The following is a 12,783-nucleotide window of genomic DNA, read 5'->3' as shown; positions in this document are numbered from 1 at the left end:
TTCACCTCTCCCATCCTGCATACTGGCAGGACCTTATTCCTTCCCACACCTAGGTCTTCCATTGGAAGTTTATTCCTGGCACCAGCTCAGTTTCTTTTGCTGTGTTAATGAAATAGCCAGCAAAGAAAAAGTCATTGAAGCAGGCAAAAAGGACACCATCAGGGGCTCTGGATTTAGCTTGTGTATTTAGTTCTCCCCTTCTGGAAGGCAGAAGTTAAAAACCCAAGAATCCAGCAAAGACCTAGAAAGGATCTGAGACAAAAGCCTCATTGCTTAAAAACCGCATATATACTATGTATTTTTCTTGAGATAATTTTTTCAGCCAACAGAGCAGAGCTATCAGGGAGTGCAAACAGCAGAGCATCAGTCTTGCAGCAGATCCTGACACCCTGAGCATTTGCGTCCCAAAAGGCAGAAATCCCAGTGGCTCCTGCAGCATCTTGGATGCTACGTATCTTGGGAAATGAGAACAGTGCAATATAAAAAGATATTGCATCTGAAGGGCTGTGGGTCCCCGGTCTCATCCTCCCACACTCATCTTTTGCCTTGTTTTCCCACTGCTCTGCACAACCCTTTGGAATACTCAAGGCCTCGTGTGGTTTCTTCTGCCACTGTTGATGTGGATGCTGAGGACCTCTCCTGGTCAGTAACATCAACCTGGAGTGGTTCTTCTGCACAAGCATCCTCGAAATAACATCACATGGCTACACAAAGAGTGCTGGAAGTGCCCAGGTAAGAGCTGCACCCTGCAACCAGCAACTGCCTGAGCTATTTGCCCACCATCACAGGTACTTGCCAGTGACAGTCATCTCAGGATCTTCACAGGGACTTAGCCCCTAGATGAGAATGTCCAGATGCCAAATATTGAGAAGTTGGCAGTGGTTTCAGAATTTGGCCTCCTCTCCCCTCTCCTGGCTCATAAAGCTACACCATGAAAATCCAGGCAGCAGGAAGAAGTTTAATTACCAACCGATCAGCTACTGGTTGACAGTTGAGTATGTTTCTGGGTGCCTGAAAAAGTGCTGGAGATGTCTTATGACAATGCTTAACCTTTGCAGGGGAAACATGCCCTGTTATAACCGCTGGCTGAGAGCTGAATTATATTCCTGAGGATGCCAGCAAAGTCTGGGCTAGGAGGTGACAGGTTGCAATGGAAGAATCATCCTTCAATTCAGAGCTGCCAGACACACGGGTGACACCTAGAACCTACTGCAATGCTGTTTGACTGAGGGAGGTCTTGAGAAAGTGCTTCAAAACTGTGACTGTGACAATATGTGCTTTTAAAAGCAGTCCTGCCCGTGGAGAGCGCTGGACAGGGAGGGATGGCGTGCTCAGCATGCAGATGGCCAGCCTACGGTTCTTTTGTGTTTGTTTATGATTTCCGTACACAATAACGAGAACTTTATTTGCAGTAGTAATAACAAAGAGTACAGCGCTTAAATTTGAAAAGAGCTGACCCAGTGCAGGAGCAGCCAGCTCAATGAATCAAACACCGTGCAAACAAGGAGCCTCAGAAGGGTCAACAGCAGGGCCAGCAGAGTTAGCAGGGTGATGAAGCTGCTGACTGCCTGACAGAGGGGAGCATTCCTAAAGCTGATGGCATTTCTCCTTGTAGTGTCACCCCCGAGTGTGTTGATCATTACTGGGCTGATGCACAGACTTCTTCTAACGGGGTTACTTGATGGCAGGACGTGGCATTTGTGCTGTGGCACCACTTACTGCTTCAGGACCGTTCTGGTCCCAGCAGCTACATACTGAGAATCTTTACTACAAGTTGCCCCCTGGCTCATCCTCCTTCCTGCTCCCAGCCTGCCCTCTCACCCCACCCGATCGCCGCTACCCCAGCAGGTTTTGACAGGACCACGACCATCTCCCTGGATCAGGTCTTTCACTTCCCAATTGGAGACAGTACTGCTGCTGTTGATGAGGATGCATCTAACAAGGTCACCACCACCATCAAGGCTCCTGCTCAGCCAAGAGAAGGAGGTGTTTAGATTTACAGTTGCAACACAAAGAAAAAAGAACTGTAAATACACTCTTCCCCCTTTCTTTCTATTGAATTGGAAGGGGCAGAGCTGCTGACACCAGCCTGCTCTGCCATTGTGTTTGCTGAAGGACACCTGAAGCTCTGCTCCCAGTGAATTTACTGTGTCAGGAAAATCCCTTGTTTCCAGAGGCAATTAGGGATGGAAACCAGAGAAATACCAGAATAATTATTGTCTAATATTGTAATTTGGGCTTATTTCTTGCTGCCAAGAATGACCCAGACATAGGGAAAAAAAACGATGGAAGCAATTAGAAGCCCGTCTTTGGAACAACTGTTTTCTACAGCAACCGTGCCTATAGATCTGTTTAAGTAATGCTGGTCTCAGGGACGAAAAAATAAAATACCTGTAGCCTGAAAGCCCAAGGAAAGATAAGGGAGCTCCTGTTAAACACTTTCCTGGAAGATGAAAAGCACATCTGCATGCAAGTAGACACCAATGAAAAGGTGTCCAAGCAGAATAACCCCACTTGCTGCATAGAATACAGGAAAAAACCCGACCCCTTTAGACATGTCCAGGAGAGACCAGGAGGCTCACAGTGGCAGCGGGATCTGCTGTGTCACTGCTGGCTGCAGTCCCAGGGCGTCGCTCTCTGCCCACGAGTAGAGCAGTAGCATGGAGCGGGCACCGTGCTGCTGACGGCTGAATCTCTTAACCTTACCGCTAGCTGCTCAACAAGCCTTCGCTAAATGAACCAACATTTGCAACTCCTTGTTCTCCGCAGTAAGAAAGACATTTCCTTTGCTTTTCAGATTAGAATAGTGCATTTGTAGGGTTAGAGATGGGAAACAAAATGCCCACCTGGGCAAAAGGGAAATTTAGAACACTTGTGGGAGCTGTTTTGTTCTCTTCATTGCTCTGGTCACTGGGGGTGGGACTGGCCAAGGCTTTGGCAACTCTGTATGCAAGAAGTGTTGGTTGGTGAAGCGCATCCTCTACCCCAGCTACTGTCCTCTTCACTGGCAAGCTCAGAAATTTCCTCCTTGAGTGTCTTGCAAGCTGCTGACAATCAGGACTGGACCAAAGTGTAAGTTTTCACCAACTACATTGGAAAGGTCTTAGAGGGACTGGTTACGTTTGTGGCATCAGGTTTTCTTGTTGTTCCACTGGATTGCTTGGGGGTCTGCTACTGCCTTCCATCCTTCTGCTCCCAGCCCTCCTCCTGGACACTGATTCCCGTCCGGTCCCACTACCACCACCATTCCCTCAGAACTCAGCTTATAGAAGGAAAACTATGGAGATGCATTTCCTTCAGCTTGCTCTAGGCAGAAGCACAGGGGTGTCAGATATGACTTTTTGTGGTAGCTACTCCTGTCCCTGCCAGGGCAGCAGGAGATGCAGGGATGCTTCACAGAGAGTAAGGAGAACTCTGCAGCCAATCTAAAATTAGCTGCTTGAGCTCAAGATGTTGTCAGAAGAGTTGCAATCAAAACTTACAACAAGTATTTTCTTACTTAAATCAGTGTTCCAACATTGCTATTATTTTCCAGCCCAATGAGTCATGGGGCTTTTGGTAGATCCCTGTCATACGCAACAAGCTCCATTGACTCGCTTTATATGAATAGTTACAGGGTGCTTGTGGGTTTCCATCCTGCAGAGAGCTATTACTCCTCCAGAGCAGACTAAATAATTGTTGGCATGTGTGCACCTGCCGTGTGAGCACACAAAAGCGTATGTTGGTGGAATACAGCACTTCTTCAAGAAAACCTTCTGATGGAGGGCAAATCTTAGACTAACTCTGGGTCAGGCATGGTAAATCACAGCCTAAAAGACCTAAATGGGACATTTATACTCCGTAGACCAACCCTGACAAGAAGCGTTATGACTACAGCACACTACAGACCACTTGGAGCAAGCACATCAGCCACTATTAAGGACACAAAATCTCTTTGTGGCATTCCTGAGCCTTTGAAAGGCAAGCATTAGAAAAGGGCACATGAGGAAAAAGTGGCAATTACTGACAAGCTTCCAGGCAGGCCAGCAATATTAGATACTCCAATTCATCACTTAAAAAGAGCAGAACGTAATTCCTCTTGTAATCAGGATAGAAAAGCATGTGGTCTGGACTAGCAGAGAAAAGGTTGACTCATATCAAGTCCAACCCATTACCAAGTGTCAAGTGCTCCCTAAGATGGCTCACATGCTAATTTGAGAAGTCACCTGGTGGCAGCGGGTCAGCAGCTCCCTCTACAGACAATCAGGACACAGCTGGACCCCTGCAGAACTGCTACAGCTGATGCATAATAACAAAGAATCCTTTTAAACTGCCACCAAGGAGCAGAATTTTCCTCCCTGTAACCCACAATAATTATTCCACGCGATGCCAAGTCCTTTGTCTTACTCCACGGTGAGAGGTCTGGCCCATTCCCCTACCCTGGGGTGGATGAAGAAATAGCTGTGATTGCATTTGCGTTCCCCAAGACAGACGCGAATGTGTCTTTTGTTTCCTTCCAGTGAAACAAAGAGCCGGAGCTGGAGCGATGGAGGGGAACGTAGGCGCCACCGGGCTGCAGGAAAAGTTCAGCAGCCCAGAACCAGGTGGTTCGCAAAGTGCCAAGACCGTTCGCAACAGCAAGACTTCACCGCGACAATGTACACCCGTGAGTGTGAGGAGCAACCCAAGGTGAGCAGTACGAGAGCGCCTGCTCACCCGCTGACATCCCGCAGCACCACCGAGCCTACAATTCAAGCGATGCGTGTATAGGTGATACGTATATATAGCGACAGGGATGGAGCAGAATGAAAACCTGCATGCAGGGGTGGCTGCAGGGCACGAGGAACAGGCTAATGAGAGCAACACAGCACTGGGAGCAAGAACTGCTGAATTTCCCTGTCCCAACACCTCTTTGTTTCACTATCTCCTGTCTGCAGGAGGAGGTATAAGAATACCTGGAGGAGGAAGACGGGACCGCTCAAGAAGCAAATATCTTTCTCAGAAACCTCTGACAGGCAGAGCAGCTTCAGCCACCCTTGGCTCCTACTTCGCTTTACCTGTGATGCTGGGAATGATTGTCTGTGGAAACAGCACAACTGGGTTTTTTCCCTTTTGCCAGTAATATTACATTCTTACTTTGTACCTAATGAACATTTTGTCCTTTCTTTCTGCAATTTCTCAGTATTTATAGGTGAGAGAAACACGTTCCCCCCTGCTCTTACCCATATGAGGCGTATTCTTCCAAAGACAATCCAAATCACAGGCAGGGGGCAGGGTATGTGTAAAAGTGGGCAAGCTGTTCGCTCCTCACAATAATTAGAGAGTGTTTCAATGCCAAGGAAAAAGAAGAAAAGAGTTGCACCTGCCTGCATTTCCCAGCACTTTTCAGTGCTGTGAGCCTGACAGGGGGATACCTGGTCAGATCTTTGCTTTCATTTATGCTCGGGCTGCATTGACCAAAGCAAAGGTGGTCTGTAGGGTTGTGGAGGAGGATGCTGAGACGTATAATGCATCAGCCAAATACTCCAGACCTGAGGAAGGGCTGCACAAAAAAACAGACCTCCCAAATCTCTCGTGGGAAGGAACTCTTCCCTCCTGGATGCACAAAGAGCTCCTGGAAAACTTTGGAAGGGTCTATTTCTCTACACTGTTGTGCTCTTTTGCTGTCATGCAGTTGACCTTAACGACATGATCTGTTTGCAAAAGATGCTGCTACCATGTGCCCTCAAACCTGAACACCCTTTATTATTCCCTGAACTGCACAGAGGGCACTTGGCTCTTCCACATCTCCCCATCAAAATGCTTCAGCCAGGTCGGAGCATTGTGTTGACCAACCCTGGTACCACAGCACTACACAAGGATGAAAAGCCTTTTATGCCACACTCCTGTGCTGAGAACTTAAGAGTGCAAGTGTTTGGGCCCCTGCTGTGTTTGGGATGAAAGAGTTCACTATACCTGAACCACTTGGGAGATGCAATGGTGAAAAGTAGTGGGTGGGAGAGAGCAAAGCAAGAGAAAGGGTCAGTTTGCCCTGCTTCATGATTACATCTTAATATAGCACCTTTGCTCTCTCCATCTCTGTATCAGAAGCACAGCTGATGTGGGAGCTTATCTATGAAAAACTGGTCTAGGACTAATGAATACCAGAGGGCGCTGGGACTGCAGGACTCCTCTTTCACTCCACGGGGCATAGGGTGCTCCTCTGCTTTGCTAGCTACCTTTTGCACTATTATTTCTGAAATGCTGTGCGAAACAAGCTGCTCACTGTTTCTACAGAACTTGTCTGACCCTGTTGCCATTTCTGCCGCTGCACTGCTTGGCAGTACTTCCTCAGAGGAACTAGAGCAACAAACTCAGATGCCAGGGCTTGGAGATAAGCAGCCAGCAAACATCCGATTTCCATACAATGAAGAGAAAAGAGAGGAGAAGAAAAATCCAAAACAACACTGGGAATCCCTAATGAACTAGGGTGAAAAACAGGATAACTAAATAACAAAACAAAATAGATTTTCAATAAGGGCACGGCAAGTTCTAGCAGAGAGATCTAGCAGATAGACAAGGAGAGACAAGAAAGAATAGAAGCCAGAAAAGAAGATGGGAGGAAAGCAAGGGGAACAGAGCAGTCTGTCCGATGGGGAGAATGCTTCAAAAGCTTTCATTTCCTTTATTATTATATAGATGTTATTATGTTTCTGGAGAAGGCTACTGACCTTTAAGCACTTCTTGCCTGTGGCATCCAATATAATATAACAATGAAACAATGACAAACATCCATGCACGTCACTTACAATTTCATCCCCAAGTGCCAGGTATTTGTTTTCACGGAATGCAGCAGGGCAATGCTACCTAGTCCCAAACAGAAAGACCTGCTGCCATGTGGGCACTATGACTGCACCCCACATTACTAGAATTATTTGATTTGTTTACTGTCGTGAGTTCCTCCTCAAGTTAATGCAAACCCTCCTCTCAGCATTTGTTCCTCTCATCCCCTAAGTTTCCAAGCAGCCCTCAGAGATGGGATTTTTTGGGTGGGTGGGGAATTACTCCTCTCCGCAGACTCTGGGGCTGCTTTAGCACCTGCCACACAGGGCGCCTGCAGGTAAACACCCACCCTGGAAAGGATCAGGTAGGGGTGATCACAAAGCTCCTGACACGGCCTGTGGGGACAGATGAGTAGGTTGAGCTCTCCCACTCTGCTCCACCATCCCCACCCAGCTGGTCCCTGCTCAATCTCTCCCACCCCACGGACTGGTCCTTGCTGAAGCACCCTGCAGACCGGTCCCTTATCTGCCACCCCTGCGGACAGGTGCCTTCTCCATCATGCCCATCCGCACCAGCACTGGCACCCAAGCCCTCTGGGCTGCAACTTGTCCCACCATCCCCGACCAGCAACACCAACGTCCCTCTTAGGGACCCGCTCCATCAGTCCATCAACCTATGAGCACTGCCCGCGCCCAAACCCCTCTCTCCAGACCAGCATCTGCTCCAACACCTCTAAGCAGACCCATACCCGCTCCAGCATCCCTACCTAGACCTGTGCCTGATGGCGCACCCCTGCCCGGTCCAGCATCCCCGTGTTTCTGAGGGGTTCCCCTCCCGCACCCCTGCCCTGCCCAGCATCCCCACGTTTCTGAGGGGAGCGGTTCTGCTCCAGCCTCCCTGCCCGGTCCGGCTGCCCGGTGCCCGGCGGAGGGCGGTCCCTCCTGGGGCTGCTCGGGAGCGGAGCGAGCTCCGTTCCCACTTCGGCGCGGCAAGAAACCGAGAGAGACGGAGACAAAGAAACTGTCCGGGCGCTCCCCCCCTTCTCTCGCCCCCGCCGCCTCCTCCTCCTCCGCCGCCGCCGCTTCGCCCTCCGCCTCCAGCATCCCTGCCCTCCGCGCCGGGGAAGGGGACGTTTACCCGCTCTCCTCTTCGATCTCGGAGATATCGGCGAAGATGAGGAAGCCGACGAGCAGCGTGAGCAGCGCCAGCGTCCAGCCCCGGCACGGCAGCGGCATGGCTCCCGGGAGGGGCTGGGGCTGGGGCCGGGGCCGCTCCGCGGGGTGCGGAGCGCGGCACCGTGTCCCGGGCTCAGCCCCGGCTCAGCCCCCGCCGCCGCCGCCGCCCGGCGGGGCCGCTCCGCCCCCCGGCGCCCGCCGAGCGCCCGTCCCGCCCCGCCCGGAGAGGGGAGGAGAGGGGAGGGGGCGGGCTCTGCCCCCGCCGCCCCCCGCACAAAGTTTGCGGAGCCTCGGCCAGAGGGGAGCTGCCGCCTCCCCGGCCGTGAGAGCACCTGCCCCGCTGGGAGGGGGCGGCGGGTGGGACTGAGCGGGGTTCGGGGTCCCCTGCCACGCAAACGGTTCCACGGCTTCGTGAAATGGGAGACGGGGTGGGAGCTGGGGAGCGGGCAGGCAGGGAGGTGCCCCTGGTTGGAGCTGGTCCCTTTCGACCCAAACCGTGCTATGCACTGGTGAGACCGCTCCTCGAATCCTGTGGTCAGTTCTGGGCCCCTCACCACAAGGATGTTGAGGCTCTGGAGCGAGTCCAGAGAAGAGCAACGAAGCTGGTGAAGGGGCTGGGGAACAGGCCTTATGAGGAACGGCTGAGAGAGCTGGGGGTGTTCAGCCTGGAGAAGAGGAGGCTGAGGGGAGACCTCATTGCTCTCTGCAACTACCTGAAAGGAGGTTGTGGAGAGGAGGGTGCTGGCCTCTTCTCCCAAGTGACAGGGGACAGGACAAGAGGAAAAGGCCTCAAGCTCTGCCTGGGGAGGTTCAGGCTGGACATTAGGAAAAGCTCTTCACAGAAAGGGTCATTGGGCAGTGGAACAGGCTGCCCAGGGAGGGGGTTGAGTCACCTTCCCTGGAGGTGTTTAAGGGATGGGTGGATGAGGCACTGAGGGGCATGGTTTAGTGTTTGATAGGAATGGTTGGACTCGATGATCCGGTGGGTCTTTTCCAACCTGGTGATTCTATGATTCTATGGTTCTGTGAAATGAGAGAGGGAATGGGAAGTGGGGATTTGCAGAGAAGCGAGTGGGGATGGGTGCTGGGGAGCAGAGCCAGCAGGCAGGGAGGTGTTCCTGCCCATGGCAAGGGCTTGGAACTGGATGGTCTTTAAGGTCCCTTCCAACCCGAACTGTTCTAGGATTCTATGGTGAATAACTAATCATAGTGTGGCAGGGCTGGTCCTGGCTGCGGGGGTGCCATGGGCAGGGAGGAAAACTGTCATGAAATGAGACAAAGCAAACTACTGTTGGTGATGGCAGTGGACGTACATTTCCCCTCTCTCGCAAATGAGCTGATGTTTCAGGGATGTAAACAAAGATGATCCCCTCTACTTTACTCTCATGAGACTCCACCTGGAGTATTGTGTCCAGTTCTGAAACTTCCAACATAAGAAGGATATGGAATTGTTGGAACAGGTCCAGAGGAGGGCCATTCAAGGGCCGGAGCACCTCTACCAACGAGGACAGGCTGAGAGAGCTGGGGTTGTCCAGCCTGGAGAAGAGAAGGCTCCAGGGAGACCTTAGAGCAGCCTTCCAGTACTGAAAGGGGCTGGGCAGGGACTTTTTACAAGGGCTTGTAGTGACAGTACAAAGGGGAATGGCTTTAAATTGTATGGGGGAATACTTAGACTAGACATTAGGATGAAATTCTTCACAATGAGGGTGGTGAGGCACTGGCACAGGTTGCCCAGGGACGCTGTGGGTGCCCCCTCCCTGGAAGTGCAGAGGGTTGTAACTAGACGATCTTTAAAGTCCCTTCCAACCCAAACCATTCTATGACTCTATGATGAATAACTAATCACACCTATCTCTATTGCTATTAATACCCTTTTTGGCAACAATAATTCTTTATGCTACTATCAGTAATGACTGACATAACTACACAGTCCTGCCATGACTCTCCAAATCTCACTGGAGTTAGAACCCGCAGAATTCATTTAGCAGAAACCTCACAAGGTGCTCCTTTCCCAAGGCAGTTGGATGCCACACTCGCAGCCCCTGCAAACAACCTCCTGCAGGAATACTCTTAGGTTTTGTTATGGAGAGAAAGAGTTGCTTTCTATCCAGAAAGGGAGATTAAAATGCCCCAAAGTTGGGAAGATGGAAAAAGAGACTGGCTGGACCAAAGAGCAGCCAAAAAAAGACCCAAGAGGTCGTTTCCCTACATCCCCCTTATCTGTTAGTCCGGTGCCAGCCCTGGAGAGGAGAGGCTGGCTGTGCTGGGGGTTAGGCAAGGCCAGCCTGGCAGAGTATATCCAAATCCAAGCATAATTCTTTCAGACCAGAAAGTTGCTGAAAATCAGAATATCTAGTGATATATGCACTACTGAGCTGGAGAGGGATGCAGTGGATTTATAATGCAGCAGATAGAAGAAGCACAGATGTGTTGAGAGAGAGAGATACTAATTGCTTACATATTTAAAACAGCATCTTTAGTCTAAATGGGAGGCACCATTAAGCAAAACAGAGCTATTAACTGGGGCCACTTGGAAAGCTGCCATTTCCCCTTCTGTGCACGCTTTTTGCATCAATACAAAAGTACGTTGCTCAGGGCATGATACGCCGTCAATGCTGTGTGATTCCTGCCCTGCTTTGCACCAGGGTGAGCATGTATGGGGATGTGTAACACCAGGTTTGTGTTAATGGGAAAGCGTATTCAGTGGAAGACTTTTCTTTTTGTCTGGATTACATGGAGAAAGTAGCCCCTTATGGCCAAGCTTTCCTGGGTGTTCTGAAACTCCTGTAGAAAGAGGAGACAAACAAATCACCATTACATTTATAGGTAAAAAATACAGTCTGGTGCAATTACACTGTAGTATGTATGGCACATTTACAGTCCCGTATACAGCTTTTATAATAGAGCATATTCGGGCCCCTGGAGAGAAAGTGATTTTAGGTGGTGGAAGTAGCCTCATAATTTACCTTCCGTGTAAATCTGAGAAAAGCCTTGTTTTCTTTCTGTTTTATTCTTCTTGAACTCCTTTTGCTCACCTGATTCTGGAGTTTCACAGCAGTGTGACTGGCCTGAGGATAAGAAAACAGGCTTTGAGGTGACCTTGGTGATTCAGGGACTGACATCGGGGTTTCCCGAGATGCAGCGGGGCAGAGCACCAGTCCCCTGTGATTTGGGAGCACCGCACTGCATCTGGCTTCTTCTGACTTACGCATCCTTGAGAGTACAGATGGAGATATCTGCTCCTGCATCTTTTTCAGCTCCATCCCAGGTGGTGTTTCAGCTTCTTTTGTCTGATCTTTCTGTTTCAGTTGCCAATCACAGTGGCAATGTGCAAGAACAGAAACCTGGATGGAGGCTGAGCAATAAGTGGGGGGATCATTCAGTGTATGGTGGGAGTTGGCTTGGCTGGATGAGAACTCTGAAATGCTGCTTCTGCCAAAGAGTAGCTTGTCTGAAAAGACATTCTGGGATTTGACTCTGCTTCTGCATAAGTCAATGGAAATGCTACTATTAACTGAAATGAAAAAAACCCAAACCCTCCTTGCATTTTGAGCTGAGAGTTAAGCTTGATGCCCTTCACAGGAAAGCTCCACTGCTTGGGGCTTGCACAAAGAGCTCTGTGAATCCTGTACTTGGTGCCATCTGTTGCTTTATTCCTCTGAAAGATGTAGGTCGGAGAGAAAGGTCATTCTTCAGCTGATCAGGCTTCAAACACAGGGACCAGGACCTTGAAGTACAGCTGGTTCTGAACAAGGAGGCAGCAAACTATGTAGAAGATGCAGGAACAGTGCAGTTTGCTGAATTATTTTGTAATCAATTAACAAGGCTGCCCAACATCACCAAGCGCAACTCTGCAATGAAAACCTAGAGATCTTGTTGCACTGCTGAGAGCTAAATTCTGCACAATCAAGAGTCTCACCATTGCGACAGAAAAAAAATGAATATAATAGATACTGACTGCAGGAGAGGACATTTTACTCTGCATTCACTACAAGTCCATCCTTTACAGCTTCCTGGCTAGATTTGGGGTAGGAAGAAATAGCATCCTAGTTTCATGCATTGTTCATTATCCTGAAGAACTGCAAACTGCTTTGGTGCAATTGCTGTAGTTCCTCAAGTGTTAGTCGTTCTGTGCATTCAATTCGCTGTGAATCCTCACATGATTCAGCTTAAACAGGTGCATAAATGTTGCAGGATTGGGTCCATAAGCGTCCAGAGCCTCAATTTTATGTCTCATTTGTAAGATGGGTTGCAGGAAGATGAGAGCAAACTGTCACAAATAGACTGTTGTGGTAGAGTAATATGTTCTGAAACAGAATAAAAGGTTATTATATCTTCTAGTTCCTAATAATTTGAGGAAATAATTCTGTATCCAGAACATTTGCAGTAACTACAATAAGGTATACTTAGAAAAAAAAAATCCTAGCATAACAGCAAAAAGAACTGCACCAGAACAATATTGCATTTTGCTGCTTTGAAGGGAAAAGAGAAAAGAAATGGCATTTTTACATTTTCTTTTGACCTTTGAGAAATATCAGGAATATGTAGTAGCCATATTCACCAACAATAGCTCAGAGGATTTAGAGAATAAGACTTAAACACCTAGGGACATTTACAAACAACTGGCAGAGAGGCAATGAATTTAAGATGTGGGTATGAAAGGCGCAGATACACAGGGAGTGCAAAAATAATACATATTTAAAATGCTTTTAATCTATGTGAGAAGCATCATTGAGGAAGGTAGTGGGTCCTGAACAAGCAAAGGGACAGAGAAGATGACCCATGAGGTCTTTGTCATGCTATCACAAATGGTAAGACCTGGTGCAGCAAGAGGTCTCAGGGGACCTTTCTCCATCAAATCTGTAAT

At 49.2% G+C, this 12,783-nt stretch overlaps 1 protein-coding gene and 1 long non-coding RNA gene across 2 annotated transcripts in view; one reads left to right on the top strand and one right to left on the bottom strand.

Moving 5' to 3' along the window:
* Window positions 1-8,110, bottom strand: part of ST8SIA2 (ST8 alpha-N-acetyl-neuraminide alpha-2,8-sialyltransferase 2) — a 33,364-nt gene extending 25,254 nt beyond the window's left edge. The window contains exon 1 of the mRNA XM_069866502.1: window positions 7,879-8,110. Within this exon, the coding sequence (XP_069722603.1) occupies window positions 7,879-7,976 (98 nt within the window). The 5' untranslated portion in view covers window positions 7,977-8,110. The remainder of the gene's footprint in view (window positions 1-7,878) is intronic.
* Window positions 2,681-5,116, top strand: LOC138725773 (uncharacterized). The gene is made up of 3 exons (XR_011338303.1): window positions 2,681-3,072; window positions 4,500-4,668; window positions 4,917-5,116. It is a non-coding gene; the product is annotated as an uncharacterized lncRNA (long non-coding RNA).
* Window positions 8,111-12,783: the final 4,673 nt, after the last annotated feature.

Source organism: Phaenicophaeus curvirostris, chromosome 12, assembly GCF_032191515.1.
Source record: "Phaenicophaeus curvirostris isolate KB17595 chromosome 12, BPBGC_Pcur_1.0, whole genome shotgun sequence".
Taxonomy (NCBI): domain Eukaryota; kingdom Metazoa; phylum Chordata; class Aves; order Cuculiformes; family Cuculidae; genus Phaenicophaeus; species Phaenicophaeus curvirostris.
Note: the sequence above shows the minus strand (reverse complement) of the source record. Positions and strands in the feature narration are given on the sequence as shown.